General features: G+C 38.3%; 1 protein-coding gene across 1 annotated transcript in view; it reads left to right on the plus strand.

Moving 5' to 3' along the window:
* Nucleotides 1-1,039: 1,039 nt before the first annotated feature.
* The window catches only part of NOX1 (NADPH oxidase 1), a 34,447-nt gene continuing 16,813 nt past the window's right edge, over nucleotides 1,040-18,673 (plus strand). Inside the window, 7 exon segments of the mRNA XM_040467269.1 lie at nucleotides 1,040-1,099; nucleotides 5,520-5,627; nucleotides 10,168-10,278; nucleotides 10,521-10,605; nucleotides 10,946-11,097; nucleotides 11,201-11,382; nucleotides 11,471-11,603. Coding sequence (XP_040323203.1) covers nucleotides 1,055-1,099; nucleotides 5,520-5,627; nucleotides 10,168-10,278; nucleotides 10,521-10,605; nucleotides 10,946-11,097; nucleotides 11,201-11,382; nucleotides 11,471-11,603 — 816 coding nt within the window. The 5' untranslated portion in view covers nucleotides 1,040-1,054.

Genomic DNA, 18,673 nt, shown 5'->3' on the forward strand with positions numbered 1-18,673 from the left:
CGTTAAACAATACAGTATGTTGTTTAGGGATGCATTCAGTTAGTATACCTATAAAGAGAAACGAGGCAATAATTACCCCAAATTTCAAAGTAGTAGTTATATCTGTTGGGAGAGAGAGAGGAATAAGGGAATAGTAATCAGGGAAGGATACTCAGATGGTTTTAAGATTATGGAAATAAATATTCTATTATTTTAACCTGGGTAGTTAATAAATGAATAAATATTCATTCCTTAAAATTATTCTTTAAAGTACATATATGTGTTTTATGCCTGCTTTTGTGTATGATATATTTTACCACTTTAGAAAAGGAAAAAAATCAGTGTACAGAACTGAACACACAACTCTAGTTAATCCATCATACTAGAAGATCATCACCTCTCTCGTTGTGAGTACTCTGTTTTTTTTTTATCTGAACCAAGGTGTATCTTTATATCTCCTAAATTTTATTGTATTCATTTAGCCATTTTGTCACTTGTCCTAGCCAGTCAAGCTGTCCCTAGAGCCAGATTCATCCTCCCAGAGAACATATAAAGTGACGTTTCTGAGCTAGCCAGGCTGAGGTCCAAATCGCAGTGGCAGGTGTAGCAGCTCTTCTGATTGCCCACCTTAAAGCTTCACATGCTTGCTTCCTGCCCTGCTTCTCCTGAGGTCATCTGTTTATAGCCCTAGCCTTTAATGAGAAACTTAGCAAATTGTCTTACCAAGGAAACCAATGCCTCACATTAGGTCATGTTGATAAGATGATGAGAGAGAATATTCTCACTCCAGAAGATTGCTATTTCCTGAAGGGATAAAACCCCACCAGGGAAAACCCCTGTGGTTCTCATAGGTAGGGCTGGTCTACTGAAGCTGATAACATAGTTCCGTAGAAGGAGGAAGGCAGAATGCATTTATTCATTCCTTGAATCTTTTTGGGTAATTGTGCATCTTTCATATCTTAAAGACTCACATACCCTGAGCTAGACAGAAGACCTAATCCTGAAGAACGCCTCCAGAATCCAAGTTGTTGAATCATCCCTGCTGCCTAGAGAGACTCCAAACCACCTCTTGACAATGGGCAACTGGGTGGTTAACCACTGGTTCTCAGTTTTGTTTCTGGTAAGTGACATTTCACTATCTATTAATTACTCTTAACAGAGGAAGGAGACATTATATTTGTTAACATTTGTAAACTTATTTGAAATGGAAATATTCCATGCCAATATTAGGCCCACTAAGGCCAGTTATCTATTAAAAAACTCAACTCTAAGAGAACAAATATATGTTTTGTAAAATCTTCTGTGTATGATATATTTCACCATTTTAGAAAAGGGAAAAATTCAACTCCAGAAATTGATTGGTAACAGGACAAATGATATAGATCACAAGTATTTGAAATTTCAATTTGTTTTCATTTTCCATCTTCTCTTTTTCTCTTCCATCTCACTTCTAACTATTGCCATGCAGCATTCATTTCTCTTCATCCTTTCTATACTGCTAACTAACATCAAGATTTCATAAAATCACTGAACGTTTGATATAGAAATATTCTTCAAGACCATGGCCCAGTGCTGTTGATTATAGAAATGTAATGGGAGCCATATATCTAATGTAAAAAATTTCTAGTACCTACACTGAAAGAGGTAAGAAGAAATAGGTGAAATTAATGTGTAGTAATATATTTAGTTTAACCCAATATATCAAAAATATTATCCTTTCAACATGTAATCAATATTGAAAATACTAATAAGCTGTGGGTGGGTAGTGCTCTTTTTCTAAAACTAATAAGCCTTATATGTTCAGATTATGCTTTCTGTAATAATTAACTGTGTATTTGGGTGTGATGTGGTTTACTTTTCTACCATATTTCTATTTTTATGTATTCCATCTCCTTTGTGTGAATTCATGTATTATAGAAAAATACAAAAGAAATGGGACTATTTATAATGTCATATGGAAAATCTTTTAATAAATATATATAATTAAAATAAAACATATTTGTCTCCACCTTTTCCCCCAAAGCAACAGCAAGACGTATTTTGTTAGATATTTAATTCTTTTAAGTTTATTTATTTTTGAGAGAGAGAGCACACTCGTGAGTGCACAAGGTGGGGGGAAGGGCAGAGAGAGGGAGAGAGAATCCCAAATAGGCTCCACGCTGTCAGTGGAGAGCCCCAATGCAGGGCTCAATCCCATGAACTGCGAGATCATGACCTGAGCCACCACATGCCCCAGATATTTAATTTTTAATGTTTTTTTTATAATTTAAAAATGTATAGCTTGCCATACTTGTTATTTTCTTAACCATGATACTATAACTAAATTAGCTTCATCTTAAAATACTGAAAGTTCTGACCTTTTGTAGATGTTTTTAATTTGTTTTAAATAATTTTATTTTTAAATATTTATTCTGAGAGAGTGCATGCACATGAGTTGGGGAGGGGGAGAGAAAGAGAGGAAGAGTGAGAATCCCAAGCAGACTCTACGCTGTCAGCACAGAGCCTGATGTGGGGCTGGATCTCACAAACCATGAGATCATGACTTAAGCCCAAATCAAGAATCAGAGGCTTAACTGATTGGGAACCCCAGGTGCCTCTATTTTAAATAATTTTAAATTATGCTTGACAAAGATGTTCCAATAAACTTTCCACTCAAAAATATTAAAAAAAAAGAAAATAGTAATAAGAGCATGTAATGTCATTTGTTTTCACTAAGTTTTTGAAACACGATATGTGTTTTATACTTATAGCATATCTAAGTTAGGACCAGCCACATTTCAAATGATCACATATGGGTAGTGTCTACGGCATTGCATAGTGCAGATATAAACCAACTCCATATATCACACAGTGAATTGATTGCAGAGCCATCATTCAAACTCAGCTTCCCAGTGTTTAGGCCAGATGTTCTTGACCACACCACATATGCACAATCCCCTTTTCCTTACACACACACACACACACACACACACACACACACACACACACACACCTATCCCCACCCTCATTTTTCCTTTTCTGAGCCACTCCTGAGCTTGGAACTCCCTGTTCTTTCTCAGTTTCCTAGATCTTCATGTTATCCATCCTTCTGGGGTTATCTCTTTTCTCCTCTTTGGGTCCCCAAGGACTGCCCAGGTGCTCAAGGAAAAAAGGTGTAAAGAGCAATCAGATTCTTTGTTTTGCATTTAATAAAAGGCCAAGTGCCTAACTGGGCCAGTTACCTTATGCTTTATATTTTCAATGCTCAATGCAGTGTATGTAATTCCTTTTGCACTAGTTTAGGAGACAGGGAACCCAGGAATTAGTTTCAGTTCTGCTATTAATTGAGTAATCTTGATCAAATTATTTATCCTCTCTAGACTTTAGGTCATCTGTGTGTGGGGGGAGATAAATGAAATAACTAGATACAAATATAAGTCTGTTTTTAGTTCTAAAATCCCCTGCATTTTGTATCCCTCCCTTAGTTTTTGCTTAGAGAGTTCAACACCCATTGTGGTGACTCACATTTAACTATATAGCTTTGAATTTCCACCCCCTACCAACCTTGCTGGTAGGCTCAGACTTCTTGCTATCTCTGACATATACTCCTATGCACTGTTTTTTTTTAATTTTTTTAAATGTTTATTTATTTTTGAGAGAGAGAGAGAGAATGTGTGAGCAGGGGAGGGGAAGAGAGCAAGGGAGACACAAAATCTGAAGCAGACTCCAGGCTCCTGTCAGCACAGAGCCTGATGCGGGGCTTGAACTCACGAACTGTGAAATCATGACGTGAGCCTAAGTTGGATGCTCAGCCGACTGAGCCACTGAGGCTACCTTCCTATGAACTGTTTTTTAACATAAAAATTAAATTACTCAGAAAACATTCTTACTCCTCCTTTTGCCAGGTCTTCGACTTCATTATCCATTCATAATGGAAGAAATGATAGTGAGGGTGGGAAATGGAATTCCTTATTCCCAAATGTCACTGTATTCTCCTTGTCTACAGTTGGTGATAGTCTGACACAGAGTTCTTTGTGTTTCTCTTGGATCCTGAAATATTTCTGCTCTCTCTAAATAAACTTCTCTTTTCTGTCTTTTGAACTATTGAGGTATCTGTGTCTTTCACCTCTCTTTTTCTATTAGGGTCAATGAATTTCTGAAAGATCCTCAGTTCTGGAAAGGGTGTCTAAGCAAAGGATGCAGGTAGAAGTGGATTGGCGAAGCCAGCCTGGTAATGACACAAGTCTGTAGTTAGCTCCTAGTATGCACCAACCATTGTATTAATCACTTCACATGCTTGATTTCACATAAGCCTCACAGCATTGCTGCGAGGTAGATATTGTTACTACCCTCACTTTATAGAAGAAACTGGGGTTCAAAGAAGTTAAATCACATGTCTGTATAAGATTACAGAACAAGAAAGTGGTGGAACTAGAATTTGAGCCCAAGGAATTTGTCTCCGATATCACTATAAATCACTATGCTATGCTGCTAAAGGTGTGTGAACAGTCCAGATCTAGGGACTCTTAATGGGCCATGTCCTAGGCTAACGGCCCTCTACTCATGGGACTGAGATGGTTCTGAGCCATCCTGAGGTCAACAATATATTTTAGGGGCATCCTAATGCCCTAGAGTCCTGCTTGGTTACAAACTAGCACCTCCAAGCTTGGGATACGGCCACAATGGTTGATTTCCAAGGCAATGAATGGGGCAGTGGGGTCCAAATTGCCCCTTTTCCCAGTGCAGAGACAGAGCTTGAGATAGACAAAAGCAGTCTTAAGAGCTCAAATGAGTCCAAAGCAATGGTAGCTTAATTTGAAAAGAGACTCACAATCTAAAAACAGGAAAATGTGTGTCAGGGTATAATTAAAGAGGCAGGCCCAGGCCCATCTGGAATGGTTTAATCTCTTTCAGATGGGTATTATTATAGATGTTAAATTTATTCTTTGTTTCCTTAGAAATCCATTTATTCACTTATTGCATCTTTTAGTTGCAATAGTTTGCTCCAGTCCAGAAGTTGGCAAATGTTTCCTGTAAAGGGCTAGGTTGTATATATTTTAGGATTTGCAAGCCATATGGTCTCTGTCACAGCTACTGAATGCTCCCATTGAATCATGAAAGCAGCCATAAACAATATAAAAATAAGTAGGCATGGCTAAGTTCCAATTCCACTTTATTTCCAGACATTGAAATTAGAATTTCATGTGATTTTCACATCATGAAATATTCTTTTTCTTTTCATTTTCCAAACCATTTAAATGTGTGAAAACAAATAAAAAAGTAAAAGCCATTCTTAATTTATAAGCTGTACAAAGCAAATGGTGAGCTACATTTGGCTCATGGCCTTGATTTGCTGACCATGGTCATTAGCGTCTAATGCATGTCTTGAAGTACTAACTCTCTCTGAAAGGCAGCTAGATACTAGAGGGCTTGTACTCATTTAAAATGAAAACAAACACAAAATAGCCAAAATGGTGACATTATTTCCTATGACTTACCTATTCCTTCCCATACCCAAATTTTACTTTATTCTTTGCTTGTTTGTTTGTTTTTTCCTCTAGGCTACTTGGTTGGGGCTGAATGTTTTCCTGTTCGTGCATGCCTTCCTGTCATATGAAAAAGCCGATAAGTACTTCTAAACAAGAGAAATCCTGGGGATGAGTATCATAGTTGTGATATGGGGAATCTCTTTGGGTTTTTTGTTGTTATTTGTGGCCTCAGCTCTTTGAGACCCAATGCCCTGATTTCTTGTAGGGCTAGGGTTACCAGAAAAATACAGGATGCCCAGTTAAATTTGAATTCAAGAAAAATCATTTTTTGGTACAAGTATATGCCAAATATTGCACAGGACATATGCATACTAAAAAATCATTTGTTTTTAAAAATCTGACATTCAAATTTAGCTGGGCATCCTGTATTTTTGTTCACTAAAATCTCAGAGCCCTATTTAGGGCACACTCCCCTGATCAAATAATAAAAACACACAGTAAACAAAACTATTAAGCAATCATTTTCAAACTGGTTTCTACAGAAACTCAAGTGCTCTTATAGGTGTGAAGGGAAAGCTAATCAAGTAGTGCTCCTGCCCCTGCCTCTACTTCAACCAAAGCAACCTTTATCTGTTTTATGGACTCCTGTTTATGGTTTTAAGAAATAGTTTGGTTTAAAACAGTAAACAGGAGCGCCTGGGTGGCTCAGTCGGTTAAGCATCTGACTTTAATTCAGGTAATGATCTCGCAGTTCCTGAACTCTAGCCACACATAGGGCTCCCTGCTGTCAGCTCAGAGCCCACTTCTGATCCTCTGTCCCATGCTCTACTCCTCCCCCACTTTTGGCCTCTCAAAAATAAACAAACATTTAAAACACATAATAAAATAAGACAAGTAAACAAACAACTTGAAAGCTACCGCTGTGGACTGATCTCAGAGAAAAATACCTAACAAACAAGAGGGATGCTTAGGGAGTCTCTGGGGTGGGTGGTGCTGCAGAACTCAAGGCCTGAAGAAAGGCAGGGGGCAGGTGAGAATAACGGGATGGAGAAAGCTGTGGAAGTCACAGGTCAAGAATAGAAGAAGTAGGGCACATTGGTGTGGTGGTGACCAGGAAGAAGCAGGGAGGTGAGAATTATTCTCTCACAGGCTCATCAACCTGGCCATTATCTGATTAGAAAAGCAAATTTGACTGCTAACACTAGTCAGTTTTTCAGTAGGTAAGGGATTTGGTTAACTCACTTTCATCTTGATTAGATCATTAGCTTTCCACAAAGACCCTTCCAATGTACATGCTTAAAGACAGATTGTCATTTTTTTTTAAATCCTTCTTTTCTCTTTCTAATCAAAGGATCCATGTTGAGATCACAACTAATTTGAATGTTTTGTTTGTTTATTTCATCCTGCTGTTTTCCATTTTAAATGTTGATCCTTGATCCTTCTTTGGAAATTATAACTCCAAAGCAAGTGTTAATTTATTTTAAAAACAGCTTTTTGTTAAGAGAATGATGCAATAAATGTGACTAGTTATTAAGAGCTTAATTGCTTTATGACCAAGAAGTCAGCCACAGAAAAATGAATCATATTGATATGCTGTGGACATTTCGTTCACTTCATTTTAAAAAATCCTCTCTATTAAAAAAATTAATTATAAACAATACTACTTTCAGTGAGATCAAATGATACTGAAGTGTATAAAGTAAAATGTGAGAATTGCCCTCCCATCCTATTCCCCAGAGACAACCACTGTTAATAGTGCTGTTGTGCATGTGTGTGTAGACACATTGACATATGCTCACACATATATCAGACATACATTTTGTTTTTGTGGTAGGTACTATTCTTAAAAAAAATTTTTTTTTTAACATTTATATCTTTTTGAGAGACGGAGAGAGGCAGAGTATGAGCAGCGGAGGGGCAGAGAGAGAGGGAGACACAAAATTCACAGCAGGCTGCAAGCTCCGAGCTGTCAGCACAGAGCCTGACACAGGGCCAGAACTCACAAACCACGAGATCATGACCTGAGCCGAAGTTAGACGCTCAACCGACTGAGCCACCCAGGCACCCCAATAGGTATTATTCTTATACACTTCTTAATTCCCTGTATCCAGTAAAATTTTCTCTTTTTTGGTTCACCATTCTATGAGTTTTGATACACACAGTAACAAAGAGGTTTTTGTTTTAACCAGAGCAGGGATTACATTGTAGATATTGGCTGGAAATAGCTTCTTACACGTAGTGTATCTCAGATATCTTTCCATGTGAGTACGTAACTAGTGGTGTGCTGGAACTAGCTCATACCAGCTTACAACAGCCAGTTATGTGGATCTCTTCTCAACCCTGTATTTAATGGTGTTCAGTGACATCAAGTTGGTATCATGAAATCTGCCATGGCAGGAGTATTCACATCATGTCAATTGGCAAATGCTGGAAATCAAGACGCCCCGCCCGGGCGGCACCGGAAAGTTAAACATATACCATTGCTACTCCAGTGCCTATAGCTGTCATCCTTTTAAGAACATAGCAGTTCATGGCATTGATGTGCCGTAATTTATTTAATCATTCTGTACTGCATTTCTTAAATTCATGCTTCCTCTAGGAAAATACAGTTATTTGATTCACTATGAAGCAGAACAAATAAGTAACATAAGAAGCAGTTTAAATTTATAGTCAATAAGGGGGAGCCTAGGTGGCTCAATCGGTTAAGCGTCTGACTTCAGCTCAGGTCATGACCTCACCGTTCGAGAGTTTGAGCCCCGTGTCAGGCTCTGGGCTGACAGCTGGGAGCCTGGAGCCTGCTTCAGATTTGGTGTCTCCTTCTCTCTCTTACCTCCCTCTCTCTCTCTCTCTCTCTCAAAAATAAATAAACATTAAAGAAAATTTATAGTCAATAAGACATTAAGGACAGCGACAGTTGAATTAGAACATCAGGTAGTGCTGATACTGAAAACTGAACATAAATTGGGATATTTCAATGTGCTGTAATGGTAAAAAAAGATTTCCTCTAAAAATAATTTATCCCATACAGATAGCCCCTACAAAATATGGAACTGTGAAATTGTAGTCCTATATTTTCCATTTACTTGCCAATTTTAACTTTAAGAAACCTCTGTGACTCAAATAAGCAAGCTGTGTGAACCAATGTGGAAATGCAAGATCTTTGAGATGAGCAGAGAAAATTTACTCAGAAATGGAGCAGGATGTCTCTCTCAAAAACACTCGGAGTGTGACTCAGCAGAGGGAGAAAACACAGGTCCTATGGAAGAGCCAGAAACAGAAAACAGTGGGGCAGCCCTGTTCACTGCACTGCCTGCCATTGTAAGCCATTGTGGACGGTAGGCAGATCTTTATCTGGCTTGATGTCACGTTTCCCTGGGTTTAGGTTGTATGGAAAAATAGTTTTTGTGCTGAAAAAGATTATTAGAAAAAGTCCAAGAAATTGTTAATTGTAACCCACATTCTGCCTTTCAGCCAGTTGCTGATAGCACACATGTAAGGCTGGCTAAAGTGCAACAAAAATTGCCTGGCTGCTGCTACCACCTCTGCTACTATTAGGAGATTGTCACACTCCATAGCCTGCAATCCCAAGTATGTGGAGCTGACTCAGAGATGAGTTGCACAGAGTTAAGAAGAAAAGTTGGAGTTAACTACCATGGAGTTCAGCATATTCGGTCCAGCTTATACCTAACCAAGCCTCTTTGGGGATAAATACTTCTTTGAAGCACTGATTTCTTGTCTCCTTTTGTGGCAGCTCCTACTGCTGGATCAGATTGAATTTGATGTATGCTTCCGGGCCACCCAAGGAAGTCAGTTTGAAATTCTGTTCTCAGAATTTCTCCCTTCTGAAATCTCTACCTAAGTTTAAAATTTTTGCTCTGAGGGGTTCACTAGTTTTACTTGAGCTTTATTCAATGATTAAAGACATCTTAAATATAAATGGTTAAATTTTTTATTGTTTATTTACATGATTATTACATGCTTATAATTACATTAGAAAATACAGAAAAGAAAAAATAGTCACTATCTATAATTATACCTCTAAATATATAAGCTTTATTTAAAGTGCAAATAAAAATATATACAATCTTCAGGGTGCCTGGGTAGCTTAGTTGGTTAAGCATCCAACTCTTTATCTCAGCTCAGGTCATGATCTCACGGATTTGTGAGATTGGGCCCTGCGACCAGCTCTGTGCTGACAGTGTGGAGCCTGCTTGGGATTCTTTCTCTCCCCGTCTCTGTCTCTGCCCCTCCCCCCGCAAAGAAATAAATATACATTTAAAAATAAATAAATAATTAATTAAATAAACATTAAAAAATATATACACTCTTTGAGATTGTTTTCAAATAACAAACAATAAAGTAATAATTGAGTGTATTACGCAAAAATACTCATTGCAGAGTATTACATTTGTAGAGTGTATTTGTTTTTTTTTTTGATAGACTGTATTTGTTAATGTGAAATTACTAAATCCTGTTCTCTTTTGTATTGTACAAATATTTCCAAACCACTGTCATGAGAATTTCTCAATTCACTATTAAGATCAGCAAATTTTCTGTCATTTGCAAACAGAGAGTCTACACTGTACTAACTACTGAATAGGAGGTGAGGAAGATGTAGCTCTGTCCATTCCCACGTCTCAGACAAGTGGACTGGGTGCATGGTCACCTGCTAGATGATGAGAGGGAAGCAGCTGATGGTCTCTTCTCTCCTCTGCTCCAGTCGGCGTTGGCCTGGGCCCGAGCCTCTGCTCGCTGCCTGAATTTTAACAGCACGCTGATCCTGCTTCCTGTGTGTCGAAATCTGCTGTCTTTCCTGAGGGGCACCTGCTCAGTGAGTCCCAGGCACTCGTAGGTCAATGTTCACACTAAAGACAAGAGATCCTGAACTCCTCAGTAGGATGACCTAATATCAAACCGCTAGGAATGGAAGCCAAGGGTCTCCTTTGGTAGCCAAGGAGGGAGGTAAGGTTGGGTGGATATAGGTATGCTTTGTTTAAGACATTTTGGTTATGGGTTACTGAATTTTATAAAGCTGCCTGCAGACATCAGACCTTGATCACTTCCCATTTGTAGTTTTGCAGGCATGCCCTGAGAAAGCAACTGGATCACAATCTCGCCTTCCACAAACTGGTAGCATATATGATCTGCCTACACACAGGTAACTGAGGCAAACCACAAAACTGCAAGGTCACAGGCATTCAGAGTGTAGTTTCATTTATCTATGCATTTAGACATTCAAAAAGTGTTTACCGAAAACCTGGCACTACTTGCCACACACCATTGTAGGCCTATTTTCATGGAACTTACATTTGATTCTTTTGGTAACAGAATGAGTATAAAAAAATATTGGTTCTCTTTGCAGTCAAGATTTATTGGGCACCTTCTGTAGACTCGGCATTCTGCTAGACACTATATATAGGATTCTCCTTTTCTAGTAGGGCATGCCTGCCATAATGTTTCTGAGACACTTTTCAATTCCCTTTCATCTTTCCATTTAGCTATTCATATCATTGCACACCTGTTCAACTTTGAACACTACAGCAGAAGCCGATGGGCCACAGATGGATCCCTTGCTTCCATTCTCTCCACCCTATCTCAACAAGAGAGAGATGAAGATTCTTGGATAAATCCTATCCAGTCCCCAAACATGGTGAGTTGACTCAATGGCAAAGCATCTGAAATCTGGTCATGAGCAGGAAGGGCATGGTATGCTTGGTATACATTGTGTTAAGTTGAAATTTCTTCTTTCATAGACAGTGGAGTATGTGACATTTACCAGCATCACTGGTGTCACTGGAGTGATCATCACAATAGCTCTGGTTCTCATGGTGACTTCAGCTATGGAGTTTATCCGGAGGAGTTATTTTGAGGTCTTCTGGTATACTCATCATATTTTTATCGTCTACTTCATTGGTTTAGGGATTCACGGCATTGGGTAAGGACTTCAAACCCTCATTCTCATGCCCCAGCCCCTGGCCTTGCATAATTCTTTGTCCCAAACTGTCCTTCTTTGTCCGTCTCAGTGGAATTGTCCGGGGTCAAACAGAAGAGAGCCTGAATGAGAGTCACCCACACAGGTGTGCAGAATTTTTCGAGCAGTGGGATGATCATGACTCCCACTGCAAGCATCCCCGATTTGAAGGGCTCCCTGCTGAGGTAAGAAGCCCACTGACAGGGACAGACTCCTGTCAGGAGCTGTTATTGTTATTGTTGTTATTATTACTCTTATTATTGTTACCATTATTAGCTCAGCACTGTGCTGGATCTTCTGGAGGATATATTTTCAAGGTTCCTACCACCAAGGAACTCCAATATCAATGACAACAGGCTAGGGAGTTATCATTAGCAGGGGATCCTGAAGAGAAAGAACTAATGGTTATTGCATGTTGTGAGACCCTCTCCAAAGGTAATAATGATAGCTCACATTATTATTATTGTTGTTATTATTACTATTACTAAAATGTTTTTTTGTTTATTTATCTATTTATTTAGAGAGCACAGGTGGGGGAGGGGCAGAGAGAGAGAGAGCACAAGCAGGGGAGGGGCATAGAGAGAGTGAGATACAGAATCCCAAGCAGGCTCCAGGCTCTGAGCTGTTAGCACAGAGCCTGATGCAGAGCTCGAACCCATGAACTGCGAGATCATGACCTGAGCCGAAGTCGGACCCTTAACTAATTGAACCACCCAGATGCCCTGATAGCTCTATTATTAACAGTGTTTGCCATATGACAGGTTTGCTGTGTAATATGGATTGTCTCATTTATACATAGCAATAATCTATGAGGTAAGTACGTTTTTTGTCTCCATTGTGAGATGATAGGACTATGATTCAAAGAGATTAAACTGCCAAGCTCCTACAGTAAGTAACTAGTGGAACTGGAATTCAAGCCCAAGCCTTTTAGATTCCAAAGAATGTGCTCTCGAACACTGTACTGTACCAAAGATTAGCTGTGAAATCAAGTCAATTTTCTTGAGTGGGGGCAAGCATTCTTTTTTCCCAGATTTTTTGAAGTACAATTGGCAAATAAAATTGTATATATTTGAAGTGTACAATGTGATGAATGATACATGCATATTTTGTGAAATGATCACCCTAATGCGATTAATTAACACATCCATCACTTCACGTAGTTACCAATTTTTTGGTAGTGATAATGCTTAAAATCTACTCTTTCAGCACATTTCAAGTATGCTATCCACTATTATCAACTATAGTCACCATGCTTTACATTGGATCCCCAGAGCTTATTCATCTTATGACTGAAGGCACATACCCTTTTACCAACATCTTTCTAACACTCCCCGACCCCCTTCCCCAGGCCCTGGTTAATCACCTTCCTAGTGTCTGTTTCTGTGAGTTTAACTTTTTTAAAAAGCATTCTTTTAAAAAAATTTTTAATGTTTATTTTTGAGAGACAGAGAGAGACACAGCGTGAGCGTGGGAGGTGCAGAGAGGAAGGGAGATACAGAATCTGAAACAAGCTCCAGGCTCTGAGCTGTCAGCCCAAAGCCTGATGCAGGGCTAGAACCCACAAACTGTGAGATCATGACCCGAGCTGAAGTTGGACGCTTAACCAACTGAGCCACTCAGGTGCCTCAAGCAGCATTCTTAAAGTCAGCTTTCCTTGGTGTTATAAGTACCTGTTTGGAAATTATTATTAAATAGTGGGCATTCAAGAAACTGGGTTCCAGGGAACTCAAGGTGTGCCTCGGGATAATTATTGTGGATATTGTGGTTTATCTTTGCTTGCTCACAAAATATGTTAGATGGAGGAATAAATGGGAGAGGTTGACTTGTGGTATCTCAAAGTGCTCTGAAGGTGATTAAAGTCTTTAAATCTTTAAATCAGTTGCAGAATTAAGAGCAATAGCTCATTCCTCATCTAAAATGGGAATAATATCTTTAAAAAATCTCCAAAAGTTGGCATTTCAAATTAGTAGGAAAAATAGATATATCATTCAGTAGTGTTTTGGAGATAATAGGATATCCATCCAGGAAAAAAGCTGAATCTTTATTCCACACTGTACATTAAAATGTGAATCAGGAATGCATGGATCAAGGATTTAAATGTTAAAGAAAGGAAGGAAATCATAAAAGCACCCTGATACCACATGGGAATTTTTTTTTAAAAGTTTATTTATTTTTGAGACAGAGAGAGACAGAGCATGAACGGGGAGGGTCAGAGAGAGAGGGAGACACAGAATCGGAAGCAGGCTCCAGGCTCTGAGCCATCAGCCCAGAGCCTGACACGGGGCTCAAACTCACGGACTGCGAGATCGTGACCTGAGCTGAAGTCGGACGCCTAACCGACTGAGCCACCCAGGCGCCCCAACGCATGGGAAATTTTTATCTAATACCGGAGGGTTAGAAAAAATATTCCCTAAATATTTTAAAAGACCTTGAGGCCAGAAAAGAAAATATAATAAATTTGAATAAATATATATTAAAATTTATTGTATATATATATATTTCAGTTTTTATTTAAATTCCTCTATAGTTAACATACAGTGTAATATTACTTTCAGGTGTTCAATATAATGATTCAACACTTCCATACATCACCTGGTGCTCATCACAAGTGCACTCCTTAATCCCCATCACCTATTTAACCCAGCCCCCACCCACCTCTCCTCTGGTAACCATCAGTTTGCTCTTTATAGTTAAGAGTCTCTTTCTTGGTTTGCCTCTCTCCTTTTCCCTATACTCTTTTGTTTTGTTTCTTAAATTCCACATATGAGTGAGATCAAATAGTATTTGTCTTTCTCTGACTTATTTCACTTAGCATAATGCTGTCTATCTAGCTCCATCCATGTCGTTGCAAATGGCAAGATTTAATTCTTTTTTTATGGCTGAATCATATTCTATTGTATATATACCACTTCTTTTTTATCTATTTATCAGTCGATAGACACTCGAGCTGTTGCCATAATTTGGCTATTGTAGATAATGCTGCTATAAACATCCAGATGCATGTATCCCTTCAAGTCAGTATTTTTGTATCTTTTGGGTAAATACCTAGTAGTGCAATTGCTGGATCGTAGTTCTATTTTTCACTTTTTGAGGCACCTCCACACTGTTTTCCAGAGTGGCTGCACCAATTTGCATTCCCACCAACAGTGCAAGAGGTTTCCCCTTTTTCTACTTCCTTCCCAACACCTGTTGTGTTGTTAATTTTAGCCATTCTGACTGGTGTAAGGTGACATCTCATTGTAGTTTTGATTTACATTTCCCTGATGATAAGTGATGTTGAGTATCTTTTTATGTGTCTGTTGACCATCTGTGTGTCTTCTTTGGAATAATGTCTATTCATGTCTTCTGCCCATTTTTTTAACTGGATTGTTTTTTGGATGTTGAGTTTTATAAGTTCCTAATATATTTTGGATACTAACTCTTTATTGGATATGTCATTTGCAAATATCTTCTCACATTCTATCGGTTGCCTTTTAATTTTGATGATTGTTTACTTCAGTGTTGAGAAGCTTTTTATTCTTATGTGGTCCCAGCAGTTTATTTTTGCTTTTATTTCCCTTGCCTCAGAAGATAAATCTAGAGAATGTTGTGGGGTGCCTGGGTGACTGTCAGTTAAGCATCCAACTCTCGATTTCAGCTCAGGTCATGATCTCACTGTGAGTTCAAGCCTTGCTTCGGGCTCTGTGCTGACAGTGTGGAGTCTGCCTGGGCTTCTCCTTCTTCTCTCTCTTCCCCTCCCTCACTCATGCTCTTTCTCTCTCAAAAATAAATAAATAAACTTAAAAAAGACAGAGAAATATTGCTACAGCCAATGTCATACAAATTACTGCCTGTGTTCTCTTCTAGGATTTTTATAGTTTCAGGTCTCACATTTAGGTCTTGAATCCATTTTGAGTTTATTTTTGTGTATGGTATGAGAAAGTGGTCCAGTATCATTCTTTGCATGTTGCTGTCCAATTTTCCCAACACCATTTGTTGAAGGGACTGTCTTTTTCCCATTAGATTTTCTTTCCTGCTTTGTTGAAGATTAATTGATGATACAGTTGTGGGTTTATTTCTGGGTTTTTTATTCTCTTCCATTCATCTATGTGTCTATTTTTGTGCCAGTGCCATACTGTTTTGATCACTACAGATTTGTAATATAACTTGAAGTCTGGAATTGTGATACCTCCAGTTTCGTTTTTCTTTTTCAAGACTGCTTTGGCTATTCAGGGTCTTTTGTGGATCCAAAAAAATTTTAGTATTGTTTGTTCTAGTTCTGTGCAAAATGTTGTTGGTATTTTGGTAAGGATTGCATTAAATCTGTAGATTGCTTTGGGTAGTATGGACATCTTGACAGTATTTGTCTTCCAATCCATGGGCGTGGAATTTCTATTTCTTTGTGTCATCTTCAATTTCTTTAATCAATGCATTATTGTTTTCAGAGTACAGATCTGTCACATCTTTGGTTAACGTTATTCCTAGGTATTTTATTATTTGGGGGGGGGCAATAGTTAATGGTATTGCTTTTTTAAATTTCTCTTTCTGCTGCTTCATTGAAACATTTGTTTTTAAAAAGCTGTATGGCATACCATTTTTGTCAAATTTTTTACATGATCATTTTTAATGATCTTGAGGGCATTATGCAAAGTAAAATAAGTCAGACAGAAAAAGACAAATACTGTATGATCTCACTTATATGTGGAATTGTACTTTAATAAACCTAGCTCATAAATACAGAGAACAGATTGGTGGGTGCCAGAGGCAGGAGGTGGGTGGTGGGCAAAATGGGTGAAGGTGGTCAAAAGGTACAAACTTCCAGTCATGGGTATGTCAGGTATAGCATGGTGACTATAGTTAATAATACTGTATCGCATATTTGAAAGTTGTTAGGAGAGTAGATGTTAAAACTTCCTAGCACAAGAAAAAATTATTTTGCAGCGATGTATGGTGATGGATATTAACTAGACTTATTGTCATAATTTTGCAGTATATATAAATATTGAATCATTATGGTGTGCAATTGAAACTTATATAATGACATGTCAATTATGTCTCAATACAAAACAGTAAATAAAAACTTAAAAAAGTGAATTTGGTATTGGCAAAAGAAATCTCTGTGATATACCATTTTTGTCATTTTTTTCTTAGTAAATAATATGGCCATTGCTATGCTCATATACTTAGTATACACCTTAATTATATCTTTATGCTTCATTTCCCAGAAATGAAATTTCTGGGTCAAAGAGAAGGAATGCTTTTAAGGCTGTTGGGATGTAGTGCCACTTTGCTTTCTGGGAAGATACTACTAATTTGTCCTCCATTACCTGCACATGTGAATGTGCCCATTTCCCTACATCCCAGTTAATGGTAGGCATTATGGTTTAAAGTTGTTTTTCCCAATCTTAGAGGCTAAAATACTATTTTTATTTTTTATTTTTTTTTTAAATTTTTTTTTCAATGTTTATTTATTTTTGGGACAGAGAGAGACAGAGCATGAACGGGGGAGGAGCAGAGAGAGAGGGAGACACAGAATCGGAAACAGGCTCCAGGCTCCGAGCCATCAGCCCAGAGCCCGATGCGGGGCTCGAACTCCCAGACCGCGAGATCGTGACCTGGCTGAAGTCGGGCGCTTAACCGACTGCACCACCCAGGCGCCCCTAAAATACTATTTTTAAAATTTTATATATAGAGAGCACATGTGAGCAGGAAAGGGGGGGGAGAGAGAGAGAGAGAGAGAGAGAGAGAGAGAGAGAGAGAGAGAGAAAACCTTAAGCAGGCTGCACACTCAGTGCTTATTACCACAACCCTGGGATCATGACCTGAGATGACATCAAGAGTCAAAGGCTCAATTGACTGAGCCACCCAGGCTCTCTAAAATGCTATTTTGGTTTAATATTCATTTCTCTGATTACTTCTGAGGTCAATTTTTTCCATATTGTTATCAGCCATTTCTTAAATATATTTTTTTGTGTTTCCTTTGAAGACATGGGGAATCTTTTCCTAATAAGGAATAATATCAAATTGTATAATACCCACTTTCAAGTTCACCAGCCCCATCTCTGCCCCTTTCCTTCCTAGAAATACCTAAGGAAGTTGTTTGCCTGAAACAGTGTAAGACACCTCATTCCACATAGTTCTGATGTATCGTGCTGAAGAAGTTGTGCAAGAAAGGACATGACTTAGCATTGCTAGGAAATATGTTTTTAGCAGCTCATGTACATATGGGGGCAACCTGCTACCTTTGAGAGGATCTCAGGGATAGAAAGGCTACTTTAAAAAAACGTAGACAAGATAAAAAGTATATTACTATGTTAGGTGTTTTGAAAACCTGAAAAAAGAGGTGATGGATAAATACCAAGTTTTATATACTGTTACCAACAGTGTCAGTCACTCACTTTCCTTTTTTTGTTAGTTGTTTTGTTTGTAATAATCTGCTTCCATGCTGCATCTACTTTGTTGTTTTTTTCAGATTGGACAAATTGTCCTGGAATACTGTCTTGGAGTCTTAAAATTAAAATTTATATATAATTTAAGATATATATACATATATATGTATATGTATAATTATAGGTATATGTATACATTATAATTATACATATAATTATAATGTATTTTATTTCTGTGCTTTTCTTTTTTTTTTAATTTATATATGAAATTTATTGTCAAATTGGTTTCCATACAACACCCAGTGCTCATCCCAAAAGGTGCCCTCCTCAATACCCATCACCCACCCTCTCCTCCCTCCCACCCCCCATCCACCCTCAGTTTGATCTCAGTTCTCAACAGTCTCTTATGCTTTGGCTCTCTCCCACTCTAACCTCTTTTTTTTTTTTTCCTTCCCTTCCCCCATGGGTTCCTGTTAAGTTTCTCAGGATCCACATAAGAGTGAAACCATATGGTATCTGTCTTTCTCTGTATGGCTTATTTCACTTAGCATCACACTCTCCAGTTCCATCCACGTTGCTACAAAAGGCCATATTTCATTTTTTCTCATTGCCACGTAGTATTCCATTGTGTATATAAACCACAATTTCTTTATCCATTCATCAGTTGATGGACATTTAGGCTCTTTCCATAATTTGGCTATTGTTGAGAGTGCTGCTATGAACATTGGGGTACAAGTGCCCCTATGCATCAGTACTCCTGTGTCCCTTGGATAAATTCCTAGCAGTGCTATTGCTGGGTCATAGGGTAGGTCTATTTTTAATTTTCTGAGGAACCTCCACACTGCTTTCCAGAGCGGCTGCACCAATTTGCATTCCCACCAACAGTG

This window comes from Herpailurus yagouaroundi, unplaced genomic scaffold (assembly GCF_014898765.1).
Source record: "Herpailurus yagouaroundi ecotype Mexico unplaced genomic scaffold, PumYag 67383, whole genome shotgun sequence".
NCBI lineage: Eukaryota > Metazoa > Chordata > Mammalia > Carnivora > Felidae > Herpailurus > Herpailurus yagouaroundi.